Here is a 25,490-nt window from a genome sequence, read left to right as displayed (position 1 = left end):
TTCTGGAAACGTCAGAAAACAAGAGCTGAACACTAACACAAGTCAGTTATCAAAACAAGACACTAATGAATGGTGTCAAAGGCTACAAAAAGGTGACAAAAGTAAGACAGGCAAATTATTTTTCTTAGTCCTTTGAACTCTCAAAGATCATTCAAGTAAGGAAAGCAAGCAGAATGGAACTATTCTTCTTAATGAGGACTGGGTAACACTTGAAAATGGCAACGAGAAGATTAGATTACAGTAATCTTGAGTCTTACAGAATTATTTGAGAATGCTTCTGCTTCTCAGAAATGAAGTTTAGTTAAGGCACAACATTAACCCGATTAAAAAACCCCACAAACTTGATCTGTTATGAGTGACCAGAAAACCTTAAAATTGTAAATGGAACAACCAGAAAAAAAGCTAGAAGATAAACCAACATTCTCCTATAAATGTGAACCATCCTATCCATCTTGGCAAAAACTACCTTATTTACCTTTCGATCTGAAATGTAAAGCAAAAAGCTAAAAAAGACTAGTTCAGAACAAACACGGACATTCTGATGACAAGCAATTCTAGCTGTATCAATCTGTCTTATAGCCAGACAGTGCTCCAGATAAGCAAGCATGTTACTTGGCACACGCATTTAATTTCTGTCTGAACTACAGCAAGTTCTTGATTATTTGGTTCTATTCCACACGTACCTTGCGATTCAGCATTGCCCACATAAGAGTATCCATTGTTCCTTTTGCAATAAGGAAGTGAATGTTCACAGAACTGCACTGCCCAATTCGGTGTGCCCTGTCTTCTGCTTGCTTAATATGGCCTGGATCCCAATATAATTCAGCAAACACAACATGAGTAGCAGCAGTGAAAGTTAAACCCTAAACAAAACAAGTAGATGCATTTTAGAAAGAAAGATACCACACATGAAAAACTGAATACCTAAAGCAAAAGAAAGCTAAAGGCTGTACAGGACATTTTTACATGGAAATAAGAGGAACCACTTTGATAGCAGATGGGCCTATTACACCAATTTCTTCCTTGGGCCTCAGACAGATGTAAGTAAGATTCAAAAAATACTTTAATACTGTGCAAAGACCATATACTGCTTTTTGTTACGAAAGTAAACATTTATTTTCTTATTAATCTTGTACTTTTAGAGAAATGGAGTTTTAGTAATTATTCAAGAATGAGATGATGATGCTTATCTTGATTTTGCTCAAGTCATTTCAATAGAGGTTTAAAACGATTAACATTATTAGTGCAAAAAAATGAATACATGAGTCTACAAAAGACATACTGCATGAAGATAGATTGCCTTCAGTACATCACTTCAGTCACCAATGACTTTAGTACCTATATTCTTTAGGTTTCTTATTTCATATATTTTCTTTTTTTGTCCTACCTGACCAGCTGCCTGAATACTTAAAATAGCAACCCGGGTATCAGGATCCTTCTGAAACTGATTAACAAGATGTATTCTTTCTGACGAAGGAACACTTCCGTCTATTCGTATGTAGCGAACCTATAATGTATCGTAATAGAGAGAAAATGACATTATCAGTGCCCATTTTTGCACCCAACCACCCTCTGTCCCCCAGTAAACATCTGTTCTATTCCTTCATGGTGAGAGGGATACATCAGTACCCATTTGCCCTCTGATTTACAGTGAAGCATCTATCTAGAGATAAGTGTAGACTTGGTTTTCACCATTTACAAAAGGAGAACTCAGAACAAATATGGGATCTTAAAATGGAATACTCCAGAGAAGAATCTGTAGTTTCCCTGACAGGATTTATTGAAATTCCAAGCATGTGCAAAATCATAACAATATAAAATAGCAAAGTTAGCACCATGGTTGAGAGTCCATGATCAAAATAATACAAAGGCTGTTTGCAAAAACTTTTACTGCTTTGAATTAAACATTCAGGTGAAATAATGTTCTGTAAATTAAGTTTAAAAAAGTAGTTAGAAACATATTGGTAGAAAAACTTGGGAAACAGCTGTCTACAACACTGATTCAATAATAGTATCATACCAGATAAGAGTGTCTACTTCACCCTTAAATACAAAACAGTTCTTCAAAAACACACTATCCCTTTTAATCCAGTTGCACTGATCTGCATATACTTAAAATCCATAAATTCCTGTACACAAAGGCAGTTCTGCTGAATTCAAACACAGCTCATACATATTTGTAAAGCATGGAGTTAAATTTGTGTGCACATTTGTTAAATCATTACCTTATTTTCAATAACTGCCTCTGTACAGGCTTGAAGCATGCTTAAGTGATGAGCAAAAACTAGAAACTTCAGTTTGTCATTTTCAAGCATCATTTTGATGTAGTCCTTTACTGCTCCTGCCTAGAGTAAGAGAATGAGCTTTTGTTAGATGTAAAAAATATTCAAAAAGACAGTTCTTATTTTCATGTCTTTTAACTTCATGTAATACTAAAAGGTAAGTTTCCATACTTTTTGTTATCCATTTAATATTTTACCAAACACTGCCATTGCTAAGTATAAAATATTCAAATCAATTTTGTTTGAAAAAATATCACAACTTTATGTCTTTGAGAAACCCATCTCATTCCTTCAGACAAAACCCCCACATTTATCCTCAAAAGGTCACATCATTACATTGCACTTCTTCCAGATTATGATGCAGATAAAACCCCTTTTAGTAACAACATCATTATCTGGCATTTTAAGCCATATTTAAAAAACTACAAAACTGATTTCTGCCCAAATATACTTCAAATGGACAAGGTATTGTTTAATTAGAACTTCTGTATCTGCACCCACATAAAGCAATCTATCAAAACTGAAAGAATAATTTCGATACTTTCATGATACCATAATCCTGAAGTATTACTCTATTTAAATTTTCATAGAATTCTTTTGTATCAAATATAATTTTCAGTATCTTTTACAAAAACTGTTCAAGCAATGATGACAATTAATAACAACATTTATCAGTGATCAATGGTTAATGCAATACCCATTGCATCAGTCCTCAGATGTCTTTTTCATGTTTCAGCTTCCTGTTTGAAAATGGATTACCAGAGGGAAGAAACTAGAGAAGTGGGTAAGAAACAGAACTACGGTGATATTTTTAAGAGAAGGAGGAAAAAAATGTGAAGGAGTCAGAGTCTCAACTCTTACTGCTCCAGCAGCCTGCAGAGCTTTTTTTTCTATCCTCTTCTAAAAATAGGTTACCATAATTAAGCCAGATAACAGGGTAAGAAGTGGGCATGTAAAACATTATGGTCATTAACTTGTTTTTCCTTACATCTTAAGCTACAGTACTATAGGAGGAAGTAGAGAACACAGGGTCCTATCTGATAAAACAGAAAGAGACCAGCTAGAAAGGCTTGTTGTTTGTCCACATTTATCCGTGAGACCCAGTACTGACAGAACGCAGTCTGCCTAAGGGCCGTGTCAGCACCGTCCTGGGTCAGCTGCAGCAGCTGCTGACACACAGGTATGGCCCTGAAGTACCTGCTCCAGTATATCCCTAAAGTCTGTAAGATGCACTTAGTGCTTTTGGGAGACTCTGGCTGGACAGTCTCAGCCGGCTTAGCAGACATCTAATCAGTCACAGTTTTAGCACTTAGCTCAGGTCATTGTAATGGGGTTCAGCCTATTCCACAAACAGACAGGGAAAAAGAGAGTGTTTCTCCACGTTGCAATTACAAAACAAACCAACCTCATGTAGAATTCAGGCCAATACAACTAATTTTATTAAGTTGAAAACCACACTGCATATTTTAAATATACTAAGAAAAGACTTCCATGCTTACCTTGGCAATGGCTGTTTCTTTATACATGCGTGTGATTAGACACATGACTTGAGAAAATTGGGTTTCCGTGGCATCTGAATTCAGATTTCTCATTAATTTCTCCCACTCTGCAAAAATGGTATTCAAGTTCTAATTGGCAGAAGAGAACAGTTGTTAGATACATAGTACAAAGTGTGTTCTAGCTCAACATCTACATTTCAAGCATGAAATGTTTAGGAACTGAGTAATTTTGAGAACACTGTCAAATTTGGCTAAAAGTAACTAGGGTTCAAAATCTAAGGGAAAGCAAGACAGGAAGGAAGAAGATCGTACCAAAATTAGAGCAAATTTTATCATTATTTGATGCCAAAAAATAGGTATATTCATGTTCTTCATGTTATATTTTAGAAAGAATAACAGAGATGCTACGCTATATATTCGCACTTTCTTTGTAACTACATATAATATAAATGCATACATATGAATACATAGATATTACTAACAAATACGCTTTTAGCAAAAGTGGAAAATTTACCTTAGCTGCAGCTTGTGGGAGGTCAAATGGAATACGCTGCCTAACTTTGGGAGGCAACTGAGTTAGAACATCATTCTTCAGTCTTCTGATCATTATCTCACTTAAAAGTTGATGTAGTTCTTCTAAATTTGAAGCTCCTCTACAGTCCCAATGAGCTCTTTTACCAAAAAACCTGAAAATGAAAAATCAACACCGACAGTAAAAACTAGCTCTTCCAAATTCAATGGAAACCTTCAGTACATAATTAATTTTAAAGCACACTATTAGATACAAAAGCGTGCTGGATAACACCACTTGGCTTTCCTGTTTACACCAGAGATGATTGCTTCCTGTGTGATTCCTTCCAACGCTAAGGTCAAAGCTGTTTCAGCTTCTCAGCTGATACCAATGCCTGCAGGCATTACTACCCACCAGATGCATAGTCTTCTCTCTCATCCCAGCTACATTTCCCTTTCCACAGGAAGCAAAATTTTCAGGTGTAATAACTCTTGTTTCAGTGGACTAGTGAGAAGAATATACCACCATGAGAATGCTCTTTATTATATTATAGGGGGAAACAAGCGACAGGGAAGCTATCATGAAAGCTGCAAATATCACCATTAATATTCCTTTGTTTCCCTCCCCAAGAATTCCCTCCTAGTTACAGTCAGAGACAGGATTTAAAGCTTAAGGTACCGTCGTTAAATGTAATATTATTGAATGAGCAAGGTTAAATAGAGGAAGTAGGTTCAAGGTTTAAAAGCTAAAGGTCAAAAAGAGAAAGCAGTTATTAACTTAGTCTTCCTTGTTCTTTACTTTGTGGTTTTTAAGGAAGCATTGCAGCAGGAACAGCAGCTTTTCTCTGTCAACATTGCCAAGAGATAACAAAATAAAGAGCATGACAGATTTTGCTGTCTTTGGAGAAAAGCCCAGGTAACATTTTCCAAGGCCAGGAGAGTATGTTGCAAGCATGCAATTTTCCTGGTAACCTTTTTTTGTTGTTGTTTTGTTTTGGTTTTTTTACAAAAAAACCCACAATACATCATTTAGAGAAGGTGAAGCCTTACTGAGCTTATCAAGAGTGTTCTAGTTGGCTCGCTTCTATGCTGGTGAAGTATTGGCATAACGCAGTCCAAATGCTATGTAGATGGAAGGCAGCAACACCTTTCCCTCATATCCCTTCCTTGGTTTATTTATATAGCTGTCCTTAGAAAGGTTTCCTCCCTCCCGCTTGAGCATTGAGGACAAAAGAAATGGTAGGCAAAACCTCACAAAAATACTTTGGGCTTCATCTTTAGAAACAGGTGTCTATGAACACCTCAGTAAAAAAACCCCACAACGTTTTCACAGTAAGTGCTGCATAAAAAAATCCTATTGAGTTTATTACCACAGGATGTTTTGTTTCAGCCAAGTCATGAAGACTAAGTTATTTATTGAAAGCTTGCCAAACCCTGAACTTGATTTTTATTACATTTATGGTATTCCAAAAATAAGATAATCATCTATGATTGAGTAGCTAACCATGCTGTACCCACGCACACTTGTGGTGTGAAAATTACAGATGCATTCAGTCAAAACACCACGGAAAAAATAGCATTTCTCTGTCTGAAAATTAAGACAGCACTCTTCCATGTTATTTGAAGTTAAATGCTGATAAAATGCGTATGATGGTGGGAGAAAACCAAGTTATATGAAACCATGTAATTATTACTGTAAAAATTAAATCTAAATGCTAGCCAATTTAGCTGACAAAATCCATTGTTTCAAATATATGCAAAGTTGGAGCTAAGAAATTTTTTAGCTAAAAATTTTTTTCAAAGATTCTTCCCTTCCCACAATTTCTTTCATTCCAGATTGTAATATAGATTGAGATGAGTTAAATTGAGCATTTTAAATCAGAGCTGCTTCTACTCCCTCTGTTTTAATATAGCTAGAGAAAACAATAATTAAACTAAACTTAAGGAAGCAATTCAGAGGGAAATGAATCATCCTTAAGTTAACAACTTCATGAAACATGCAAATTCATGAAAGATGCAAGGCATAAAAAAATGGGTTAAAATTCATTAGGCACATGTGTGAAAACATGTGTAATGAGCAATGTTACCTAGCAAATTGGAGGGCAAGGTGGCGGACAAGAATTTACAATGCCTATATTCAGTCCCTCAAAGAGGATTACACAAGGACTTTTTTCCTCTTTTACTTAGTCCATCTTTAAAATATAGAAACAAGTATTGGACTTTTTTTCCACCCAGGTATGGAGGGATAGCATAAAGAGCGGGTCCCATAATACAGTCAGAAACTCCCAAGTTTCAGCTGTAGCTGGAACTCCAGCTTTAAAGGTAAACCCTATACATTTCACATTAACGACAGTAAATTTCATTTTACTGAACAGAATGATGGCACTTAAACTTTATTTCAAACTTTAATAGCTTCCAATTTTGTCCTCAAATAGAGTCTCCTGTCAATTTAATCTTTTTCCCAACCTTCTTTGATGGAGGAGACTGCATCTGACCCTGGGTTTCCAAGCAAGACGTACTTACATACAGCAATAGAAGTACCACTTACTGATTCTCTCACTTCACATGAGAAAATCAAAGACACTCATAGGAAAATAAATAAGCAAGCACAGTAATACCTGACACGAGCATCGCAGTATTTTTTGGCATATTGACTCCAAGTTCCAAGTCTTCCTGGAAACAGTGCCTCAATCTGCATGAAAAGCTGTATAAAAAAATAACAATAGTGAAAAATTGCTTGCAAACATAACACTATTCAGAAATAATAATTATAGAATTATTGTATTAAGTTTACATTCAACAGTTGCACAAAAAAATACACAGCTTGGCACACATGGAAAAGACATTCCATAGAAGCATGCACTTGTCTTGAGACAGGACAGTTGTAGGAGGGCCTCAAAGAACAGAGCACCCTGAACAACATGACACTGCTGATGACTTGGAAAAGATTTACACTGAGTAAGAACACACAGATGAGAAGATGTTATTCCTAAAAATACAATTTTTGTCATTTGCTCGGTACATGGGCTTCTACAAAGCTCCACTGCAGGTATTCCATGAATAGTCTGATGCTTAAAATACATGAAAAACCTGCTAATCCTTAGGCTTTATTTCAGAAAATAGACAATGTCAATGCAGACCAGAAATTTCACACCTTTCTTCTCAGCTGAGTAGCAGGAGGTAAATACCAGTTTAGACAAGCTTAGCCAGAAGGAATCTTGCTTCACAAGCTGTTTTACTGTCAAAAACTCCCGGATTCCAAGATCACTACTAGATTCAAGATGCAGCGTTTAGGGGTAGCAGGGGCAGCACAGAGACAAGGAGTAATATCAAAGGCTGTCTCCTAAGAGGATAGCAGGGAAATGCATTTAAGTCTACTGTACATCACTGCTGCCACTTTTAAGCTTTCCTATTACCTAATCTCATGTTAGTGACCTCTCCCGAGAATTACTACAGCCTAATTTTATTCTTCACAGGCTTCTTTCAAGACAGCAGTCAGAGAACTCAAAAGCAGCATTAACAAAAACCAACCCAAAACCAAAAGCAATTTAATTGCCCAAGTGAAATGCTGTATTTTGACACAGATCTAGGCTAAACAAGAAAGGCCTGTAATTATTTGCTGTAAATGTACATAAATATAAATGAGTAACTGTTTTCCTTTTCTATACATATCCCATTTAAAGACTTCACAGAAAGCTTCTGACACAAACTGATTAAAGAGATGTAATGCTTTCTACACTCTGCCTCATAAGCCATGGCAGAACTTGGTATCACTACAAAAATGTCTCAAATTATTTTCCATTTGTTCATGAATTTTAACCCCATTACTGTGATCAAGGACAGTCTGTATGGAATTTCCTTTGAAGACCTTTAGCATTGTTGCTTACTGGTCTTGGTATCAATGCACTGTATGAAAGTATAATGCTTTCTAACTTCAATTCTTCTTCCAGGGTTGGTTGCAATGTCTTTGGTACATGAGCAGGAAGTTTCATAATGATCCACACCCATAGATACAAATATTTATTTTAAAGTTTTGAGTAAACATTTATAATACACCAAGCCCTTTTTCATACAGTAGATATTCTTCTCAAGTTATAACTTCTCTGAAAAAATTAAATTATTCAAAGGGTTTGGGTATAAGTTCTATTTACACAACAAGAAACTGTAAAGCGTAAGGTATTACTTATATAACCCTTATAAATTCCCTGGATATAAATCAGCTCTTACATTCCATTTATTTCTACATTTGATAAATAAAAGCAGTTTTCTTGAGTTCAGTAAAAAAACCAAGTGGTTTTTGGTTTCCTCTCTGTTCCTCCCCAATTCCACAATTTGAAATTCCTTCAAAGGAAAATTTGTCTTTCTGGACTGCAACAAGCACAGGATATATTTTTTCCACTTATGCAATACAACACTTATGCAAGAACACAATATTCAAAAGATCAGCAATAAACAAAGGACTTCCTGTATTAGATGATGAAGTGTAAGATTACGTGCAAGTTCTTGTCTACCAAGGACTCTCCTATGCAGTACAAACAAATAGTTCTTTACTGAGGCTCCTTCATTTTCTATTTCCCCCAACAGTCAGTCTGTCACATGAGAGATTATTTTCTTGTAAGAAACATTGTCTCAAGTCACCTGAACATGAGTTTGAAACAAGTTTGTAAAACATCGACATAATCAACTCAAAGACATTGTTTTTGTTTCTTACTACTTGTGGTTCCTAATTAATAAATGTAATTATATACATTCAATAAAACTACAAAATTCTTCATTTATTACTGATACCATCCTTACAGAAAATGAAAACAGAACACAATATGTCAAATACCTCTTCAGGTCTTCCTAAAGCAGGAGTTCCAGTAAGAAGAATAGCTCTAAGAGCTTTCTGCACAATTGGCAACAAAATCTTGCTGCGGGTCGCATTTCTGGATTTCATATAGTGTGATTCGTCAATCACAACTACCTTAAAGTTCTGCCTGTACAAAGTGTCTACTAAAGTCTGTGCATCAGAAGTTAACAGGCCATATCCCAGAATCGTTACTTTGCTGGTTGATATTCTCCTAAAAGAGAAAATTCAGAAGTTTTCTCAGTGAATTTTTATTGTACGAAAATTAATATAGCAAACTAATTATACCAAAAGAATTATTTTTTTGAGCAAGTGAGCATGACGCCTTTTGGATTGATTAATTAGTGGGCTGTCAGGCTAATAATAACAGGTTTTGATGTTTAAAACATTCTAGCAGCTCACATTCATAAATCACACACATTTCATAACCATTTTCCAAAGACACACTGCATTTAAAAAGGAAGTTAATTTATCTGGTTGCATTGCTTCAACTTATGCTCCTTTGCAGGAGTATCACAGGGGAAAAATCCACCTTCTGGATAAAAAGTTACCCACACAAGTCAGATCTGTGAGCATGCTCTGTAAACAGCACTCAAACAGCTGAGGTAATAATGTCTCTATACAAGCTATCACTGCTCTGTGTACTAAGAGTTACCTCACCAGCAGACTAAGATGACTAACTATACTGTCTCTGAGTATTTGGGTACTGTAAAAAAAGTACAGTCCAGGCTGAACCTCACCACCTGAAAAAAAGATTTGTATCAGAGCTATATATCCAGCTTTTTTCCTCAAACATAATATAAAGAAAACAAAAAACTGGAAGCAGGGAATTAACAATGCACAAGATGAAAACCTGGTACTTAATTGGAAAGGAACTTTTTACAATTAAATTTAAAGACATATATAGGCCAGAGGCACAAATTGATTTTAAAATCACTAGAGAGCACTGTGGCCCTTCAGGAGCCTTTGAGAAGCACAGGAACTCTTAAAGTTGTTAGACAAGTCACCAGAATGAGAGTCATAGCTGGTCTATCCGTCTGTCCAACACGACCGCTCTGCTGTAGTCTGTCTTTATTTGTTCTCCAGTAGCAACAGATAAAAACAACCAACAACCGCTAAGTTGAAGCTTCCTTCAGTATTTAAGAGAAAGAAAGTATGGGGATGTGCACATTCATGCTTCTGGACACAGAACAAGAGGTAACGGTTAGAGAGAGCACCGGCACTGTGGTCAATGCACTACAGACTATGGCTGTTACTATACAGATAAATGTAGCATCCAGGAAAACAAAAATTTCCCCTGTCCCTTTGTGATGGGTGGATAACAAAAATTACAAATAAAATTATTTTTAGTGGAACCAATTTATTCAAGAAACATCCGATTTCAAATGCAGTCAGAAACTGTAAGAACCTGAACTGATGCATAAATATGTTTTAACCTGTTTAAATTAAGAAGTTAAACAACATTCAAGCAATACATTTCATTGCTGAAGTTTTGAAGAAAAGCAAAGTATTGAACTGAGAGAAATTAAAGCTGAACATATGGAAGCAGAATTTAACAAAATGCTAAACCAAGTCTGGCAGCCGTATTTTTGTATTTGCATTTTCTTGCAAATTCATAAAACACTTTTTAATGTTAAAATATTAATTAGTTCAACAGCTAGTTCACTTATAGCTAGGAAGTCTCCTGGGAGTGAAACAAGCAGAAACCCAAGTTTTCCTCTTCCGTTGTGGTTAAATAAAAACAAGTGATAATGGTTAGGATCTACTCCTTTTAAAAATCTTAAGAGATAAAATGAACAGAATTATGTTTGCCATTTACTTTTGCCACCATTTCCCTTATTCCAAATTTCTCCTTTCTGTATTCAGCACTATAAGCATTAAGTTTGCGTGCGCTTCAGCTAAATAGCTTAAAAGAAAAAAAGGCTCACTGGAGCCTTATTTTAATTCCTATATTCCTATGACAAACTTAAATTTTGACCATCAGTAGCAGCTACCCTTGATTAAACTTTAATTATTTGCATGCGATTCATGCATTTTCAGTTGAATTTCTCTGGGTACCATAAGGAAGGTTCCAAGCTACTGTCCCATCTGCACATCTTGGTGGTCAAGTCACTTTCTGATACTCCCCAGACAACACGAAGATCAGTCTCCCTTTTCCAGAAGTTTTAAAACAACATCTAGACATTACCATGAAATCAACCAAGTCACTTACAGTAAAGCAGACTAAAAAATACCCTCGTAATTCAGTGTAATAGCAGTTATTCTAATAACACACAAGACTTGTATTCTCTCTTTGATGGATTCATGCTATTAAGTCTAAAGATAGAAAGCCTAGGTCACGATGACCTTTTCAGTTATTTAGAGAATACTTACTCTAACTTACAGATTTTCTCAGTGCGCTAAATAGGATTTTAACAGTAATTACTTTCTTGTTTTATAACATATACCAGTTTTCCAAAAATGTGTTCAAGATGTTCTACAGAAGCTAACGAGTAAAGCTAATTCATCAGAACCAAGAAGTAACTGTATATGCTCAATTTGAGACACACTGAAGTAATTAATTTTCAGCAGAAAAGCACTTGCTACTTTGCAAAAACCAGACCTCTTAAAGATGAGTAACTACCATATAATACAAAACTGGGAGGAATGGCTGATACACCAGAGGATCATACTGCCATCCAGAGGGACCTTGACAGGCTGGAGAAACGGGCTGACAGGAACCTCAGGAAGTTCAAGACTGAGAAGTGCACAGTCTTGCACGTGGGGAGTAACGACCTCGTGCACCAATATAGGCTGGTGGCCACCCAGCTGGAAAGCAGCTTAGCAGAAAAGGTCCTGGGGGTCCTGGAAGACACCAAGTCGAAGACAAGCCAGCACGGTACCTTTGCAGCAAAGGTGGTGAACAGTATGATCCCTCCCCTGCACTCAGCACTGGTGAGGCCACACCTGGAGTGCTGTGTCCAGTTCTGGGCTCCTCAGTACAAGAGGGACACAGATGTACTGGAAAGAGTACAACAAAGGGCCATGAAGATGATTAAGGGACTGGAGCACCTCTTCTACGAGGAAAGCCTGACTGGGACTGTTTAGCCTAATGATGAGAAGGCCCAAGGGGGACCTTATTAATGTATATAAATACCTGAAGAGAGGGTGCAAAGAGGATGAAGCCAGGCTCCCTTCTGTCATGCCCAGTGACAGGACCAGAGGCAAAGGGCACAAACTGAAACACAGAAGGTTCCCTCTGAACATCAGGAAACACTTTTGGTTTTGCTGCAGGGATAACTGAGCACTGGCACAGGTTGCCCAAAAGAGGTTGCGGGGTCTCCATCCTTGGACATATTAAAAAACTACTTGGACACAGACCTGGGCAACTGGCTCTAGGTGGCCCTGCTTTAACAGGGAATGTTGAACAAGCCTTTCTGTAGAAAAATAACAAACTTTACTCACCCAATATCAGTTTTGTTCTGAATGATATTAATATCATCTGGAGAGAGTTCTGGAATCCACTTCTCCATCTCATCAACCCAAGGGTATCTCAGAGATGACGGCACTACAATTAAGAGAGGCCATTCGTTTTTATAGTAATAGGAAACGGCAATTGCTTGAATTGTTTTACCTAGTCCCATCTGGGAAAAGAAAAGAAAAGAAAAACATTAAAAACAGAAGTCTCTGCTCAGAAACCCTATTCCATTCAGAAAACCAAAAATATTTTGCAAAGACAGAACCAGATAAAGGAAACAAAACCAAAGTGCTTTAGTTAGACAGTATCCATTTCATTATCCATGTGTTACCACAGACCATCTTTTATGAGAGAATATTCTTATATTTAAATGGATTAATACATATGTTATATGTAGTGAACTCATTAAAACTAAAAGCAGTATTTCCATTCATTTCAGATCTTCTGTTCCAGGCCTTAGTAGGGTAGACCGTAAAGATCAAACTTTTTAACTTTTTAAGCTACCAAAAACATCTTAAAAAGACTATGCAATGGAAAGAGAAATATGGGATTTCGTCTTAACATAAAAACGACAGCTTTATCCTAAGCTACACAGGCAACTGAAGAACAAAGGAAGACCTATATCAAGAACTCTGCTTTTGACTCAGTAGGTCAATAAAAAACCCTACTGCTTTCATTCACCATAGCTAATAGTTTCTCTTTGTTCTGTAACAGAGAAGAGGAAGTCCACCTAGCAGAGAATTCAGAATTACATACAAGGTGGTGGGTAAAGATACAATATAGAAGATATATATTTAACAAGAAAGTATTTGCTTTATGTTGTTGAGGAAGGAACGCTCCCATCTAATGAGTTACGAATAAAGATAACAACAGAAGAATAGAAGACTCAGAATTCAGGGGTTTGTTTAAAAAATAACCCCCCCGAGATCTTATCAAAGACTGTAGCTATTTTCTCTACTTGTTCACATGGCAAGAGAGAGTTCCAGACTGCTGTTAAGCACTAAAGCAGAGACTGGCCTTAGAATAGTCTGTTCATGTTTTCCACAGAGTCCAGTGGACTTTTGAGTTGATTTGCTGCTGTCTAACTACTCATGGTACAGATCTAATGAAGAACTTATTTATATCCTCAGTACTGAGTTTAAATGGACTGGTATCACGAGATTTCCCAGGCATAGAAGAAAATGTAACAAATATTTCTACTATTACTAGAAAGAAAAATAGTTAGAAAACTACTGTGATAACTAAGTTTTCATTTAAAACTGTAGTTTTCATTAACATTTTCCTGCAAGCCCCACTTGTGTCACCACTAGTACTTGAGCCAGCTAAAACCAAATTCAAGTAAAAAAAAAAACCCCAAAACATTCATTTTTTGTTTGTTGCCACCGTTGTCTCCCTAACTCAGACTGCCCAGTCACTCACTGGTGATGATCCAGGCAACTTAGCTGAAATGAGCAGGGAATAAAAGGCAAGTCTCTTGGCAGCAGCACACCTGTAACTGAATCTAGATCCCGTATAGCTAATCACCAGTCTGGATCATAAGAATGCTGAGAGATAAGAAAACCTGTAGAAAGTATTATGGTCTTGGTTTTTGATTTAAACACATCTTTCTCAGTCATGGAAATGGATGACATGGAAAACCTGAAATTTTTGGAGGAAAATGTTGTTTGGCCCCACTCCAAGAAAGAATGGCAACATATTTTTAGAATACCTTTCAAAAAGATGTTATTACTATTATTATACTTTAATCCTTACATAATTACATTATCCAGGTGTATGTACAATAATGATACGATCTCTAGTTTTCATACATAAATTCTTTTTGCATACAAGTTCCCAATATGGATGCTTTCTTTTACTAACATTTTTTTCTTATTGTAGAGATATGTCAGCAAGTGCAAGATATGCACCAGCACACAGTACGTCCTCCAGAGCCAGACCTACTGTCATTATGAAATATACATTATTTATCTCAGAATAAATATAACTTGCAGTACTTTTTATTGCTAATATAATTATACACAGTTTATTTTTGCATTTAGGGAAGGAAATAAGAAACTTTGTTTTAATAAACAAATAGCTACTGCTGGTATTTTGATTTTTCCCAAGCTTCCCTTTTCTTCTCCCCGGAATGCTTTTGTATTCTACAGTTTCCAGAAATTTCACATTTTACGCCAAGATAGTTTATCTCCAGCTGTAATAAGATTTTTATAGTATGAGAAGATGTTTTAATCCCAGTAATGCATACCCCCCCTAATGTTTTAAGAAAACCCAAATTAGAACTGGAAGACTATACCAACCCTCAAACATTATCTCTTTTTCAGTACGGTTTTATACTGACAATACATCTAGAACATTATAGTCTATTACAAAAATGTTTTATCTGTGGGAAGAAATGCTGGAGTCAAATTTCCCTAATATGAAATAAAATATAAATTTAAAAATGTATGGAAGTAATGAATTTCACTATTACCATGACCAGTGCATTTAAGAAAATTCATCTTTGAAAGGCATATCTGTTCAAAATTCAACTCTTTGGGCTAGGAATGTCTCTTAATCCATTAAAAATAGTTAGCCATATAATTATGAAGTGCTAAAAAAAAATAAATTATCTACCGAGTTAATATTTTTAAAATTTAACGATACAGGAGATTTAACCTACCTAAATGTAATTTAAAGTAACCTTTTTTCTTAAGGATTCCTTTAAGCTTATGTCAGGTTTCATTTTTTTTCCTCCACTTAGATATTTTCAGAATACCTGCTGAGTATCACAGAAATTAGGCTTCTTTCATTACCAACCTTTCTGCCCACATCTCTCAAATGAAAAAAGTCACATCTGCATGGAGTACATTAACACAAGAAAAATGGTGTTAAAGCAACAGGAACATCTCTTACCTCATCAGCAATCATACACCTAAATAAGAAACAAAAAGAGAGGGGAAAAAAGCAGAAATTAATAGTAAATATCACAGACAAACCAATACTTACAAATTGTTTACTATAAATTTAAGTTATGGATTTACTGAATCAATGAAAGGAAAAGTAGTGGACTTCATTTCTGCAGATACCAACTACAAAAAAAAATTTGCTTTGAACTTGAAAGCAAGTATGCCAATTATTCTAAAAATGTATTTTCAGTTTGTTAGCATTACCGAAGAACTTGCATTGTAAAACCAAATTGCTGCTTTGGTTTAGTACTATATTAATTGTAATCTTAAGTGACATTTTCAAGGCAACAAGTGCATCTTCAATTTTTTTTCTTTCAGAAACAGTAGTGTTTTTGCTGCTTCATGACTAAGAATTATTTATGTCAGACTGATTTTACAAAGCTGCTTTCCAGAGCTGTCATTTGTTTTGAAAAAGAAATAGACATTCCCTCTCCCCTACAATTGTATTAGCTAAAGTATTAGAAAATGAACTTGATTTTTTTCCCATTTTGGAGTCACTTAGTTAATGCTACTGCATGTAAAGACAATGAGAACTCCAAGTCCCCAGTCAAAACCAGTAAATTCTGTTCAGAATATTTACATTTTCTAAACATTAAATGCTACCTTTGATATGAATTTCTTGTAGGTATTTTAAATTATTTAGTATGTACATTCTTAACTAAAGTAGCATCTAGGGAACTTAAAATGTTTCCAGCCCATGCAAGCTTCTTCATAAAATCTTTGGGACTGGATGAAGGACAAAGGAAATTATTTGATGGACATTTAGTTAAGCCATTAAATGAATGGTGCTGCATCTCTCCAAATGCGTACCCTCAGCTATTTTACAAACTCAGCTCTCAGCTAGTTCACACTACTTCACGAACTTTTCCAAGGTGAAAAAACCCGACAAAAAATACCAACCTACAAAACCCACAAAACCCCAAACCTAATCAACAAGCCTGCCCAATTCAAAAGCATTATCTAAACAATTACAAGAGCTTGTTCTACCTCTAGATAAAATACATACATTAAATTCATACACTCGAACAAATGCAGAGGAAGGTACAAGTCCAAGCGAAAAATGGGAAGAGAAGAGGCAGGGAGACAACCTACTCTCTTTTAAGTCTTACAGCAAGGTGATGGCTTAAAGTTCCCTTTTCTCCTATAGCAACCCTGCACTGCATGAAGATACAGGTTGAGCAAGTATCTTCTGACCAGAATTAATGCTAGGAATTCCAAGGCAAGATCTGCAACAGGCACAAAGTGAATTTCTGCAGCGTCATAAGAACTGTCAAGAGTTTGATACCAATACCTGCTTAGGTTGCAGTTAAGTAACTGGCAGTTACTGGCAACTACTAAGTAATCCGGGAAATTTTTCAAGCACTGTAACATTTTCTAAATTGTCACAAAAAGCAAACTGGAAGAATAACTTCCCACCAGTCAGTATCATAGTGCCACACAAAGGGTGTGGGCTTAGCCAAACCACGGATCAAGAAAAAGAGCAGTGAGTGCTGTTGGTTGAACTGACAGCAACAGACTAAACAGGTCTATGCAGTCCATCACTTTGAGGATTTATAAATGTTTACTGACAGAAAAAAGTGCCAAGTTTCAGAAATTATTAAATATTTTAAGCTCTAGAAGGGAATAAACTTCACAAGCCACTTTGCTTGTTTTCCACCTGACCAAAGCACCCTTCTGGCTCGCGCTTTTCACTTGATATCCCCAGTAGCTTCCAGTCATGGACACAAACTAGTCTTGATGGACACTGCTCTGGATGAATTCTTCTTCACAGTCTGTTCCCAACACTGCATCTTCCAAGGAAACTGAAACTTCTCCTACTTCTATGCCACATCACTAGATAAGCATGCACTGCGCCATGTAACTCAAATGCAATGTTCCTTCCATGAAAAAATGGAAAAGATCTTCCAGGTCTTTATGTCTGTAATAAAATTTAACACATCAAGATATAAATGTTCTATTATGTTGATATCCAAAATCTTTTAAAGTAATACAGACCTGCTTTTTTAGTGGCAGGTACTCTTAAGTTAGCGCAGCTGCCCAAAATGACAACAGAAGTCTTCTTTTCTGCACAAAACCCAGCTACTTTACATTAATGATTAATGCTTGTAGCAGCACCATAAACTTAGAGCTGTCATCACACCTAGTAACATGCATCTTGCCATGGGGCCAAAGCAGACATTTCTGTGGTCAGAATGGAAATCTCAGCAGAAAATGTACACTGACATGCTTCAGACATGATGTGTGAGATAAATGTTTGATATTCTGAGAAACATGGTATACTGCTGTTTACTCACTCCATCTGCCAGTGTAAATTTTGACATTACCAATTTCATATCAGTTTCCTTCAACTAATATAAAACAAGAATTCAAATTATATCTTACATGATTTAATTTTTTATATAAACTATCTACTTGCAATAGCTTTGTAACCACATTCACCCTGTAAGTTGTGAGGGATGGAGCAATGAAAACAAATGAGGAAACATAACAAAACAACACACACACCCCAAGTCTGCACAGATTTACAGAGGAAAAAAGGCAGGAAGAGAATTATTTTTAGTGGCAACTCATGATTGTGGGGCCTTAATACCTGTGATCTGCAACTGGGCAAAGACATTTATTTGCAGACAACGGATACACAATGAATTTTAAAATAATATCAGTTTTTGCTCGAAGACTAGTTGTTTTTTTCATTTAACACTCATTAATTACTTGAACTGAAGTTTACAAAACAAGTCTTTCTTTTTGAAGCTTCTTTCACAGGCCAACAGCTTTCAGTACATTAATCATATTTTTTAAAAAGTTTGAAGCCTGAAATCAATTGGAATGCACAACAACCTAGCATTGTAGGGTTTCTTAAACTCCTTAAACAAATGCAGAAAATGAGTAAGACTATAGCAATTAGCTAGAGAGCAGAGGCATCTCAAGAATTAACCACAGATCTTCTTTAATAATATTATTTCATATAAGGACAGCAGAGCAAATGTAGCTATAACTCAGAGTCTATTGCATCCAAGTAGCATCTGGTAGTAAGGAAATGTGGTAAAGAGGACAGGAATACAAATGTTCCTTGCCGACTTGTGCTGAGAAATACAGCATTTCTCATCATATCAACTTATATTTTAGTAGAATTGCATAAATAATGAAATGTTAATTATGCCAGTTCAGACACACAGAAATCAAAGTGAGAATATGTAAGATCCTATTGCACTGGTCTTTAGCATATGTGAACTATTTGGACCCTCGTTCTTTTTTTCAGGGTAACAAGGTAGAATGAAGAAATTCAGAGTGATTTACAAATTTCTCCAACAATGACAAGCTGAATAGTAATTAAAATAAAAAGCCTTAAAAATATGTCAACCACAGGATTCTTTTCATAAAATGAGATTTTTTCATTAAAGTGAACTGTAGCCCCTTAAAACTCTGATGACTTGAGTATCTGTCGAAGAATAAATGTTGTGCTGTTTCTTTTTGCTCTCATTTTCAGACTGTGCTCACAGAATCTTTGCTGCTTGAGAGCATCTTCTGTTTTCATGTCAACAAACTTCCACTTACTAGGGCTGAAGCGAAACATATAGCGACAAAGTTGCTGGCTTTTAAATATTTCTAGAAACTCATCATTTTGTTGCTGGTAAATGAATGGAAGTACAAAGTAACTGCCATCATTTTATCCATAACAAAACCGCTCTTAAAAGATAATCACAGTAAAATGATCAACACTGTTTTCTCTTCCTTGTTTCTGCAGTAACAATACAAATAAAGATTCCACAGAAACACCCATATGCTTGAAAGTTACGTACCTATAGTGATATTTTGCTATTCAGTTAAGTATTTATTCTCTTCTCCCACTCTACGATGAAATGTCTTTGTCATATGTAGTTTGGATTTTCTTCCAATACTTGCAACCCATACGTTTTTTGTCATTTAAACATTTGACTAGACACATCAGATTGATATGAATCAGGTGCACAAAATTGTTTTTAAAGCTCCAGTCAGAGTATCTGAATGTGTTAAGTCCTCTGTTATGATACAGTTAGCCACATGAATCACTGCTTTGATCCACACTGTTCATACCCAAACTCCTTAAGTGCTACAGTTTTAAAATCACCGAGTTATGCCAATTAATTAACATTATTGACACTTAAACTTGATAAAAGTTTTGCCATGACACACACGATGAATTTATAGTAGAGGTAGAAGTTAATAAAACTAATGCAAGTGGAAATTGAGGATATTCAAATTTTTTTATGACTTAATTTTTTTAGAGCATTCATCTTCTGTAGCTTTCACAGTTTTAGAATAGGAACCTTAAAGATGCCTGCTTAATGTAGTTACAAAATATGAGAAGTCCAAAATTTTTCCATTAGACACCAGGGCAATGAAAAATAGCTTATGTTACTGAGAGGGAAATCATCAAGTGTTTCCAGGTTATAAACACAATTAAATTTGAAATGTAAAGGACTTCCCCATCGTTACAGCCCAGATCACACAGAACCTAATACTTTCATTATGCTGTTAAAAAGCAATACTTTATATTTTGCGTTATATAATCTTAAAAATATGCAGCCTCTATTTAAAACAAACTTTAGTATGTTCTATACTATTGCAGTCAAACAAGCTGCCAACATGAACATAAAGGTTCCATGCTGTCAAAGCAGAAGAAACAGATCTTCAGCTACACTGAAGGGACAAATATGTATTTTTGTTTCACATATTTTGACTGCAAGAAGACAGACTTCTTGTTCTCTGAAGTTCAATTAGTCATTTCCTCTCAACTGGTAGTTACCCAATCTCAGCTTCATCGTTCATATCCCATCTGTTCATATGACACCTTAATAATAGCTCTATCCAAGAATATAAATCAGAGCTATGATACGCAGTTTCATATCCTGTTATAAGCTCAGCCCACATGGTCAAAAGTTTCAGAAAAGCAGGGGAAAAAGATCGTTTTAGATGTCTTAGTTACACTTACTTTCAACAGCAAAGCTTAACTGTGCAAAAGGCACTACAGACAACGGCAAATTCTTTCAGATTCTTTCCCATTTCATTCTTAAATGTTTCCCGTCTTCACACTGAATCCTGTAGCTAGCATTTGAATCTCTGTACATTATCAAGAAAATTACTAGTTATTCCTAACCGAAAGCATCAGAATCTCATTGGGATGCATTGCACATGCTGCTACAATCTTCCTACTATTCATAACCCTTTTGCAGTTGTAGGGTTAGCAATAGGCTTTGGACACAGTAGTACCTTTCATAAATAGAAAGGAACCACATAGTCTGGTCTCCACTAGGATTTAACCACCCTTTCATTTCAACATGTATTAGCTTTAAAATAAAACTACATTTTCCATTAAAATGCAAACACAATTAGCTTTAAAATAAAACCGCATTTTTTATTAAAATGCAAACACAAAGAGCAAAACAGGAAGCTCTGTGTGAGAACATATCCTGGTAAGTGAATATGCATATAGAGAAGAGAGCAAGAAGTCCACTGTGTTGGTTCACCTCAGCTGCACATAGGTCCAAAACCTTATTGTTGATCCCCACACAAAAGAGAAAAAATGCAAACACTTGAGGTTATATGCAAACCCCATCACTGTGTTTTGAAGCTTTCTTCTAAATGTAAAGAATCACATAACTTAAAGGACCACACAAAGCTGGATGAGTCAGAACCCCAGAACCAGATACTCACAAGCTAGAACACCCTATCAGAACAGTCTCGTAAAGGTACCCAGCACCAAGCAAAGATGCATTTTCAGATTCTTACTACAGCAAACCTTGGAGAGAATCCAGAAATTAACACAACACAGGTGAAGGAACTTAGAAAGAAACCCAAAACCTAGCCCTGTAAAAGCTCTGGTCTTTTTCTGCAAGTTTTTTCAAACTTCAAAGAGCACAGAAAGAGCTCCTGGTTGTGTTGATGTCAAGACGATTGGAACAAACTTTGCAAACCAGAAGGAGAAGCAGATCTTTAAAATCTTATGCAGATGAACTGCTTAGCGAAGTAGAAGGAAACTAAGGCTAAACTCGTGTGGTATATATCATATTGCTACACAAAAATAGTCTGCATCAGAAAGAGGTTAATACTAAAACAGTTTCATGAAAACGAGTTTCAGGGAAGGAAAAAATGTTTCAATGAAAATAATTTCTATTTCTGTGTGTCTAGGTTATGTTCAGGTCATGCTTTTTGAAATGTTAGCAATACTAACCAAGCAAACAGTACAGTTAAAGTTTCATTTATTAATCATGGCTCCTTCAGCAAGGTATCTTTACAAAGACAAAGAATCTCATTTTGAACTTTGCTCTTGCAAGAATACCAATTAACACCACAGTGGTGTATATATATATAAGGTCTATATAACCAAGAATCCTACTAAGTAATACAGTCAGTGCTACAGGTTTCCTGTAACTACAGAAATATTTTGCAATAATATCATCCCTAAACTAGACAGTTCCGCTTCCTCACATGGAGGATAAAAAGCTGAAGGGGTACAGCAATCCAATACACCTAGTGCTTGCTTGCAGGGATAATATAACTTGATGAATTTGCAACAGCTATTTATCCAGCAAAAAATAGTTAGAACTGCAGGTAACTTTTCCAGAAAAAAAACTCTTCACTTTTAAATGCATTTTCCAAGACAAACAGTCAAAGCAGTAGCACTTCATTTCTTAAAACACTGAAAAATTTTGTTACTACTCAAACAAATTAAAGCTGTTTTTGTTAATGCAGTCCTTTGGAACATGTTGTACAGAGGAAGCTTGCATCTTTCTTTCACTAGTGTGGGTGTCCTGATATTCTTGGGATTCTCACCTACTCATGTGAGTCAGTTTTATATAACGCTACAACATATAATTTACCTCCTACTCACAAGCCAACACTTTAGCACTAACATCTTAACCAAGGGTTATTTAAGGGATCTGAACTTAGTACATTTTTATATAAAACTGCGCAAGCAACCATTACATTTGTGTGTCAGTAATCACAGCACGCAGTCCTAAAACTAGAACAAAGAGAGCTGACTTCCTTGCAAAAATAATCAAGGTTTTTTCACCAAAAATAGAGCCCCAGAAGATTTAAGCTAGATTATACCTTTGCTCTTGAACTACACGAGGCATTTAACCCCCCTCCCCCAAATAATAAACAACCCTCAATCTAATGTAAGATGCACTAAATTGCCACATCTGCAGTGTTAATGAGTCTCTAAATGAGTGTAGAGGAGAATGGTTGTGCTGTCTTAAGCTTTTCTCCTACACTCCTCACCATGTAACCGAAAAAAAAACCCATCTAAAATGCTTTATTAAGATTTGAAAGCTATGAGAACACATTTGCCAATATATCCTAGTATTTTAGCTTTGACAAAGGTATGTGCAATAACACTTATCAAAGTGGTCAAACTGAAGGTTAAGCTCAGACACTTCAATAGGTTTTTAGAATACATTAAACTGTTAACGGATAAAAATTCTAGTCAAGAAGACACCTAACAGTGATACTGAAAACTCTTCACCTATTCAGTCACTCGCTTTAGAGACAAATCTGTTCACCAGCTGACTCAATGCAGAAAGATTGACCTCAGTTAACTGGAACAGTTGGAATAACATCAAATAATTCCAGCTACTGACAATCTAGGCTACAAACCTTGAACTCAGTATTAATTGGCACGACAAACACCTGCGATCAACAGTGGCTCCTCCTCAGTATGTAGCCTAATGACTTTCAATGAAATTTAGGTACTTATTACTTCTCCAATAAACTCTGCTTTCCCAAGTGACCCTCCTCCTGCAGTGATCTGCACTGCAAGAGCTGCAGAGGAACTACTCTTCTTAAAGTTAGCTGAATCAGGCAACAGGGAAAAGAATTTCCAAGAAAAATGTCTCATCATTAGCATCTCTATTTTCAATAGTTCCCAGATTCAATGTCTTCTCCCTCCAGTACCCCAAGCTCTCAAAACCAGTGTTTTCTCCTACACTTGGTTCCTTCTCCATACAATACTTCAAAATACTTTTGTACCTTCCAAATACTTCAAAATTAACCATCCATTCAACTGTTGACAGAATATTGCACTTTTCTGAAACGTATCTCTTAACTAAATCAACGTAGAAAACGTCAGAATTGCTTATCTCCTCTACTTTAACTTGTCCCCCCCTTCAACACAATATGAAGATATCATAAAGTGTGTAGATTTAAATTTGTACCCATCTACCTTTGGGGTAGTTTTCCCTTCTGCCTGTATTCTTCCTCTCCATCCAATTTCCATTGTCAGACAGAATTTGACTCATACTTGTTTAGGACCTTGCTTTTTCTCACTCACGTTCATGTGGCTTGTCTCACATACTCAAATTTCATTCCACCCTCTCCCTAATGCTTATAGTTAAACACAACAATTTTTTGTTGTAGATTCTCCCACTGCAAACTTTTCACTGCACACAGCTAACACTAAACTCACTTCCCCTTGCCCCATCACCGCTAACAACCTATTACTTACATTTGTAGTCTTTATCTCACTTGTTTCTTCTCTTCCATTCTAACAAATTGTGCCTGCATTTCTAAAAATCTGTATTTTCTTCTCTGTTCCTGTTGCTAAAAGTCCACATTTAAGACCAGGTAATTTCTCAGATAACTATCACTGGTTTTTTCTGTTCTTGTATCTTTTTTTTTTTGTTGTCTTAACTCCACACAGTTCCTCTCCTGAACGGCATTCTATTTTCACTTACTGACAATGCAATTTTTGTTCCATTTGAATTGCTTCCCAGTTCCTCCAGCATCACTTCCAAACAAGCCTCCCTGGCCATGAAAGCTCTGCAGAATTTGGCTCAATCTCTCATTCATACTTCCTGCATCTGAACCTCATTCTGTGAGCTAGCATCTTCATTTAATCATAACTCTCTCTCTCCCCCCCTCCCTCCTTTGGCACTTCTCATATGTGAAATGTACTCTGAAACATTACAAACCAATGCCTTTAAAAAAAGAAACCTTTCATTAAAAACAAAGTACTCACAGAGCTCCATATTTAATTGCTGAAGTATATTAACTGTTTGAACCTCCACATATTTATTAAAAAATTATTCCGTTCTTTTTCCCCCCAAGGACTACTTTTCAGCTTATTTTCTAAAACCAGAAACAAACGTTCATCTATTATTATGCAGAGTTTAAGGACTAAGATTTATCACAAAATTATTATAATGTCATACATCTAAAATGACTTGCTGAATATGCTGGAAAAAAAGATTGCTTTCTTACTCTAGCAAGAGACTTATGCTTTGTTTCAAACATCTCTTTCAGGCTATCTATCTAGCCACAATCTACTGAGACTAGAGACAGGAATCACATTAAGAAGTTACAATTATTTTTATTCCCAGTTCTCTCTGATCTCAAGATCTGCAAAAAATGGAGACATTTGCTGATGGCACTTGATGCTACAAGTCACGAAGTACAAAACAAAATAAAACCGAGACATTTCTAGAAATATTCCTAGACATGACTAAAAAAAAAAGTGAAAGGAATTTAATTTTCTATCATGCAAATTTAATTAATCTGGCATCTATCAAAGTCAGTGTAACAACAACAGAGAGAATAAGTAGACCTCCCAAAAGAGGCTACAATTAACTTTGTCTTGCCTGGTTTTGAATTTATCTTCCTCATGTTAAACTCTGAACTCTCCATCTTAAGATCAAATTGGTCACAAGTTTAATAACAAGAAATCAAATTAACTCCAGTCTCACAACAACAGTGATACTACAAAATCTGGAGTCATTAAAGGATATTCTTTTTGGTGTTTACACCAGTTCTACATCCTTACCTGCATGTAAGAGCGATAGATAGACCTTGTGTGCTTACAAGGAAATAGTCTGAATGCTCACTAAGGTTTCCAGCAACTTAATGAGTACAAAACGGCCCAATACGAGTAAAACTTGAAGAAAAATTCCTCTTATAAATGTTCTCCATAAA

The 25,490-nt window shown here is 35.9% G+C and overlaps 1 protein-coding gene across 10 annotated transcripts in view; it reads right to left on the bottom strand.

Moving 5' to 3' along the window:
* The window catches only part of ZRANB3 (zinc finger RANBP2-type containing 3), a 51,512-nt gene that overhangs the window by 12,047 nt on the left and 13,975 nt on the right, over window positions 1-25,490 (bottom strand). For 7 of the 10 annotated variants that reach the window (XM_040603212.1, XM_040603203.1, XM_040603207.1 and 4 more), the window contains exons 3-11: window positions 15,490-15,508; window positions 12,585-12,763; window positions 9,123-9,354; window positions 6,910-6,995; window positions 4,296-4,467; window positions 3,782-3,910; window positions 2,226-2,345; window positions 1,388-1,507; window positions 684-863 (exon numbers count right to left, since the gene is read on the bottom strand). In XM_040603212.1, the coding sequence (XP_040459146.1) occupies window positions 684-863; window positions 1,388-1,507; window positions 2,226-2,345; window positions 3,782-3,910; window positions 4,296-4,467; window positions 6,910-6,995; window positions 9,123-9,354; window positions 12,585-12,763; window positions 15,490-15,508 (1,237 nt within the window). Of the gene's footprint in view, window positions 1-683; window positions 864-1,387; window positions 1,508-2,225; window positions 2,346-3,781; window positions 3,911-4,295; window positions 4,468-6,909; window positions 6,996-9,122; window positions 9,355-12,584; window positions 12,764-15,256; window positions 15,431-15,489; window positions 15,509-25,490 lie in introns of all 10 variants that reach the window. The other 3 variants (XM_040603210.1, XM_040603213.1, XM_040603211.1) reach the window with 3 other exon arrangements.

The sequence above is a fragment of the Falco naumanni genome, chromosome 8 (assembly GCF_017639655.2).
Source record: "Falco naumanni isolate bFalNau1 chromosome 8, bFalNau1.pat, whole genome shotgun sequence".
NCBI lineage: Eukaryota > Metazoa > Chordata > Aves > Falconiformes > Falconidae > Falco > Falco naumanni.
This window is presented reverse-complemented; position numbering and strand designations above follow the sequence as displayed.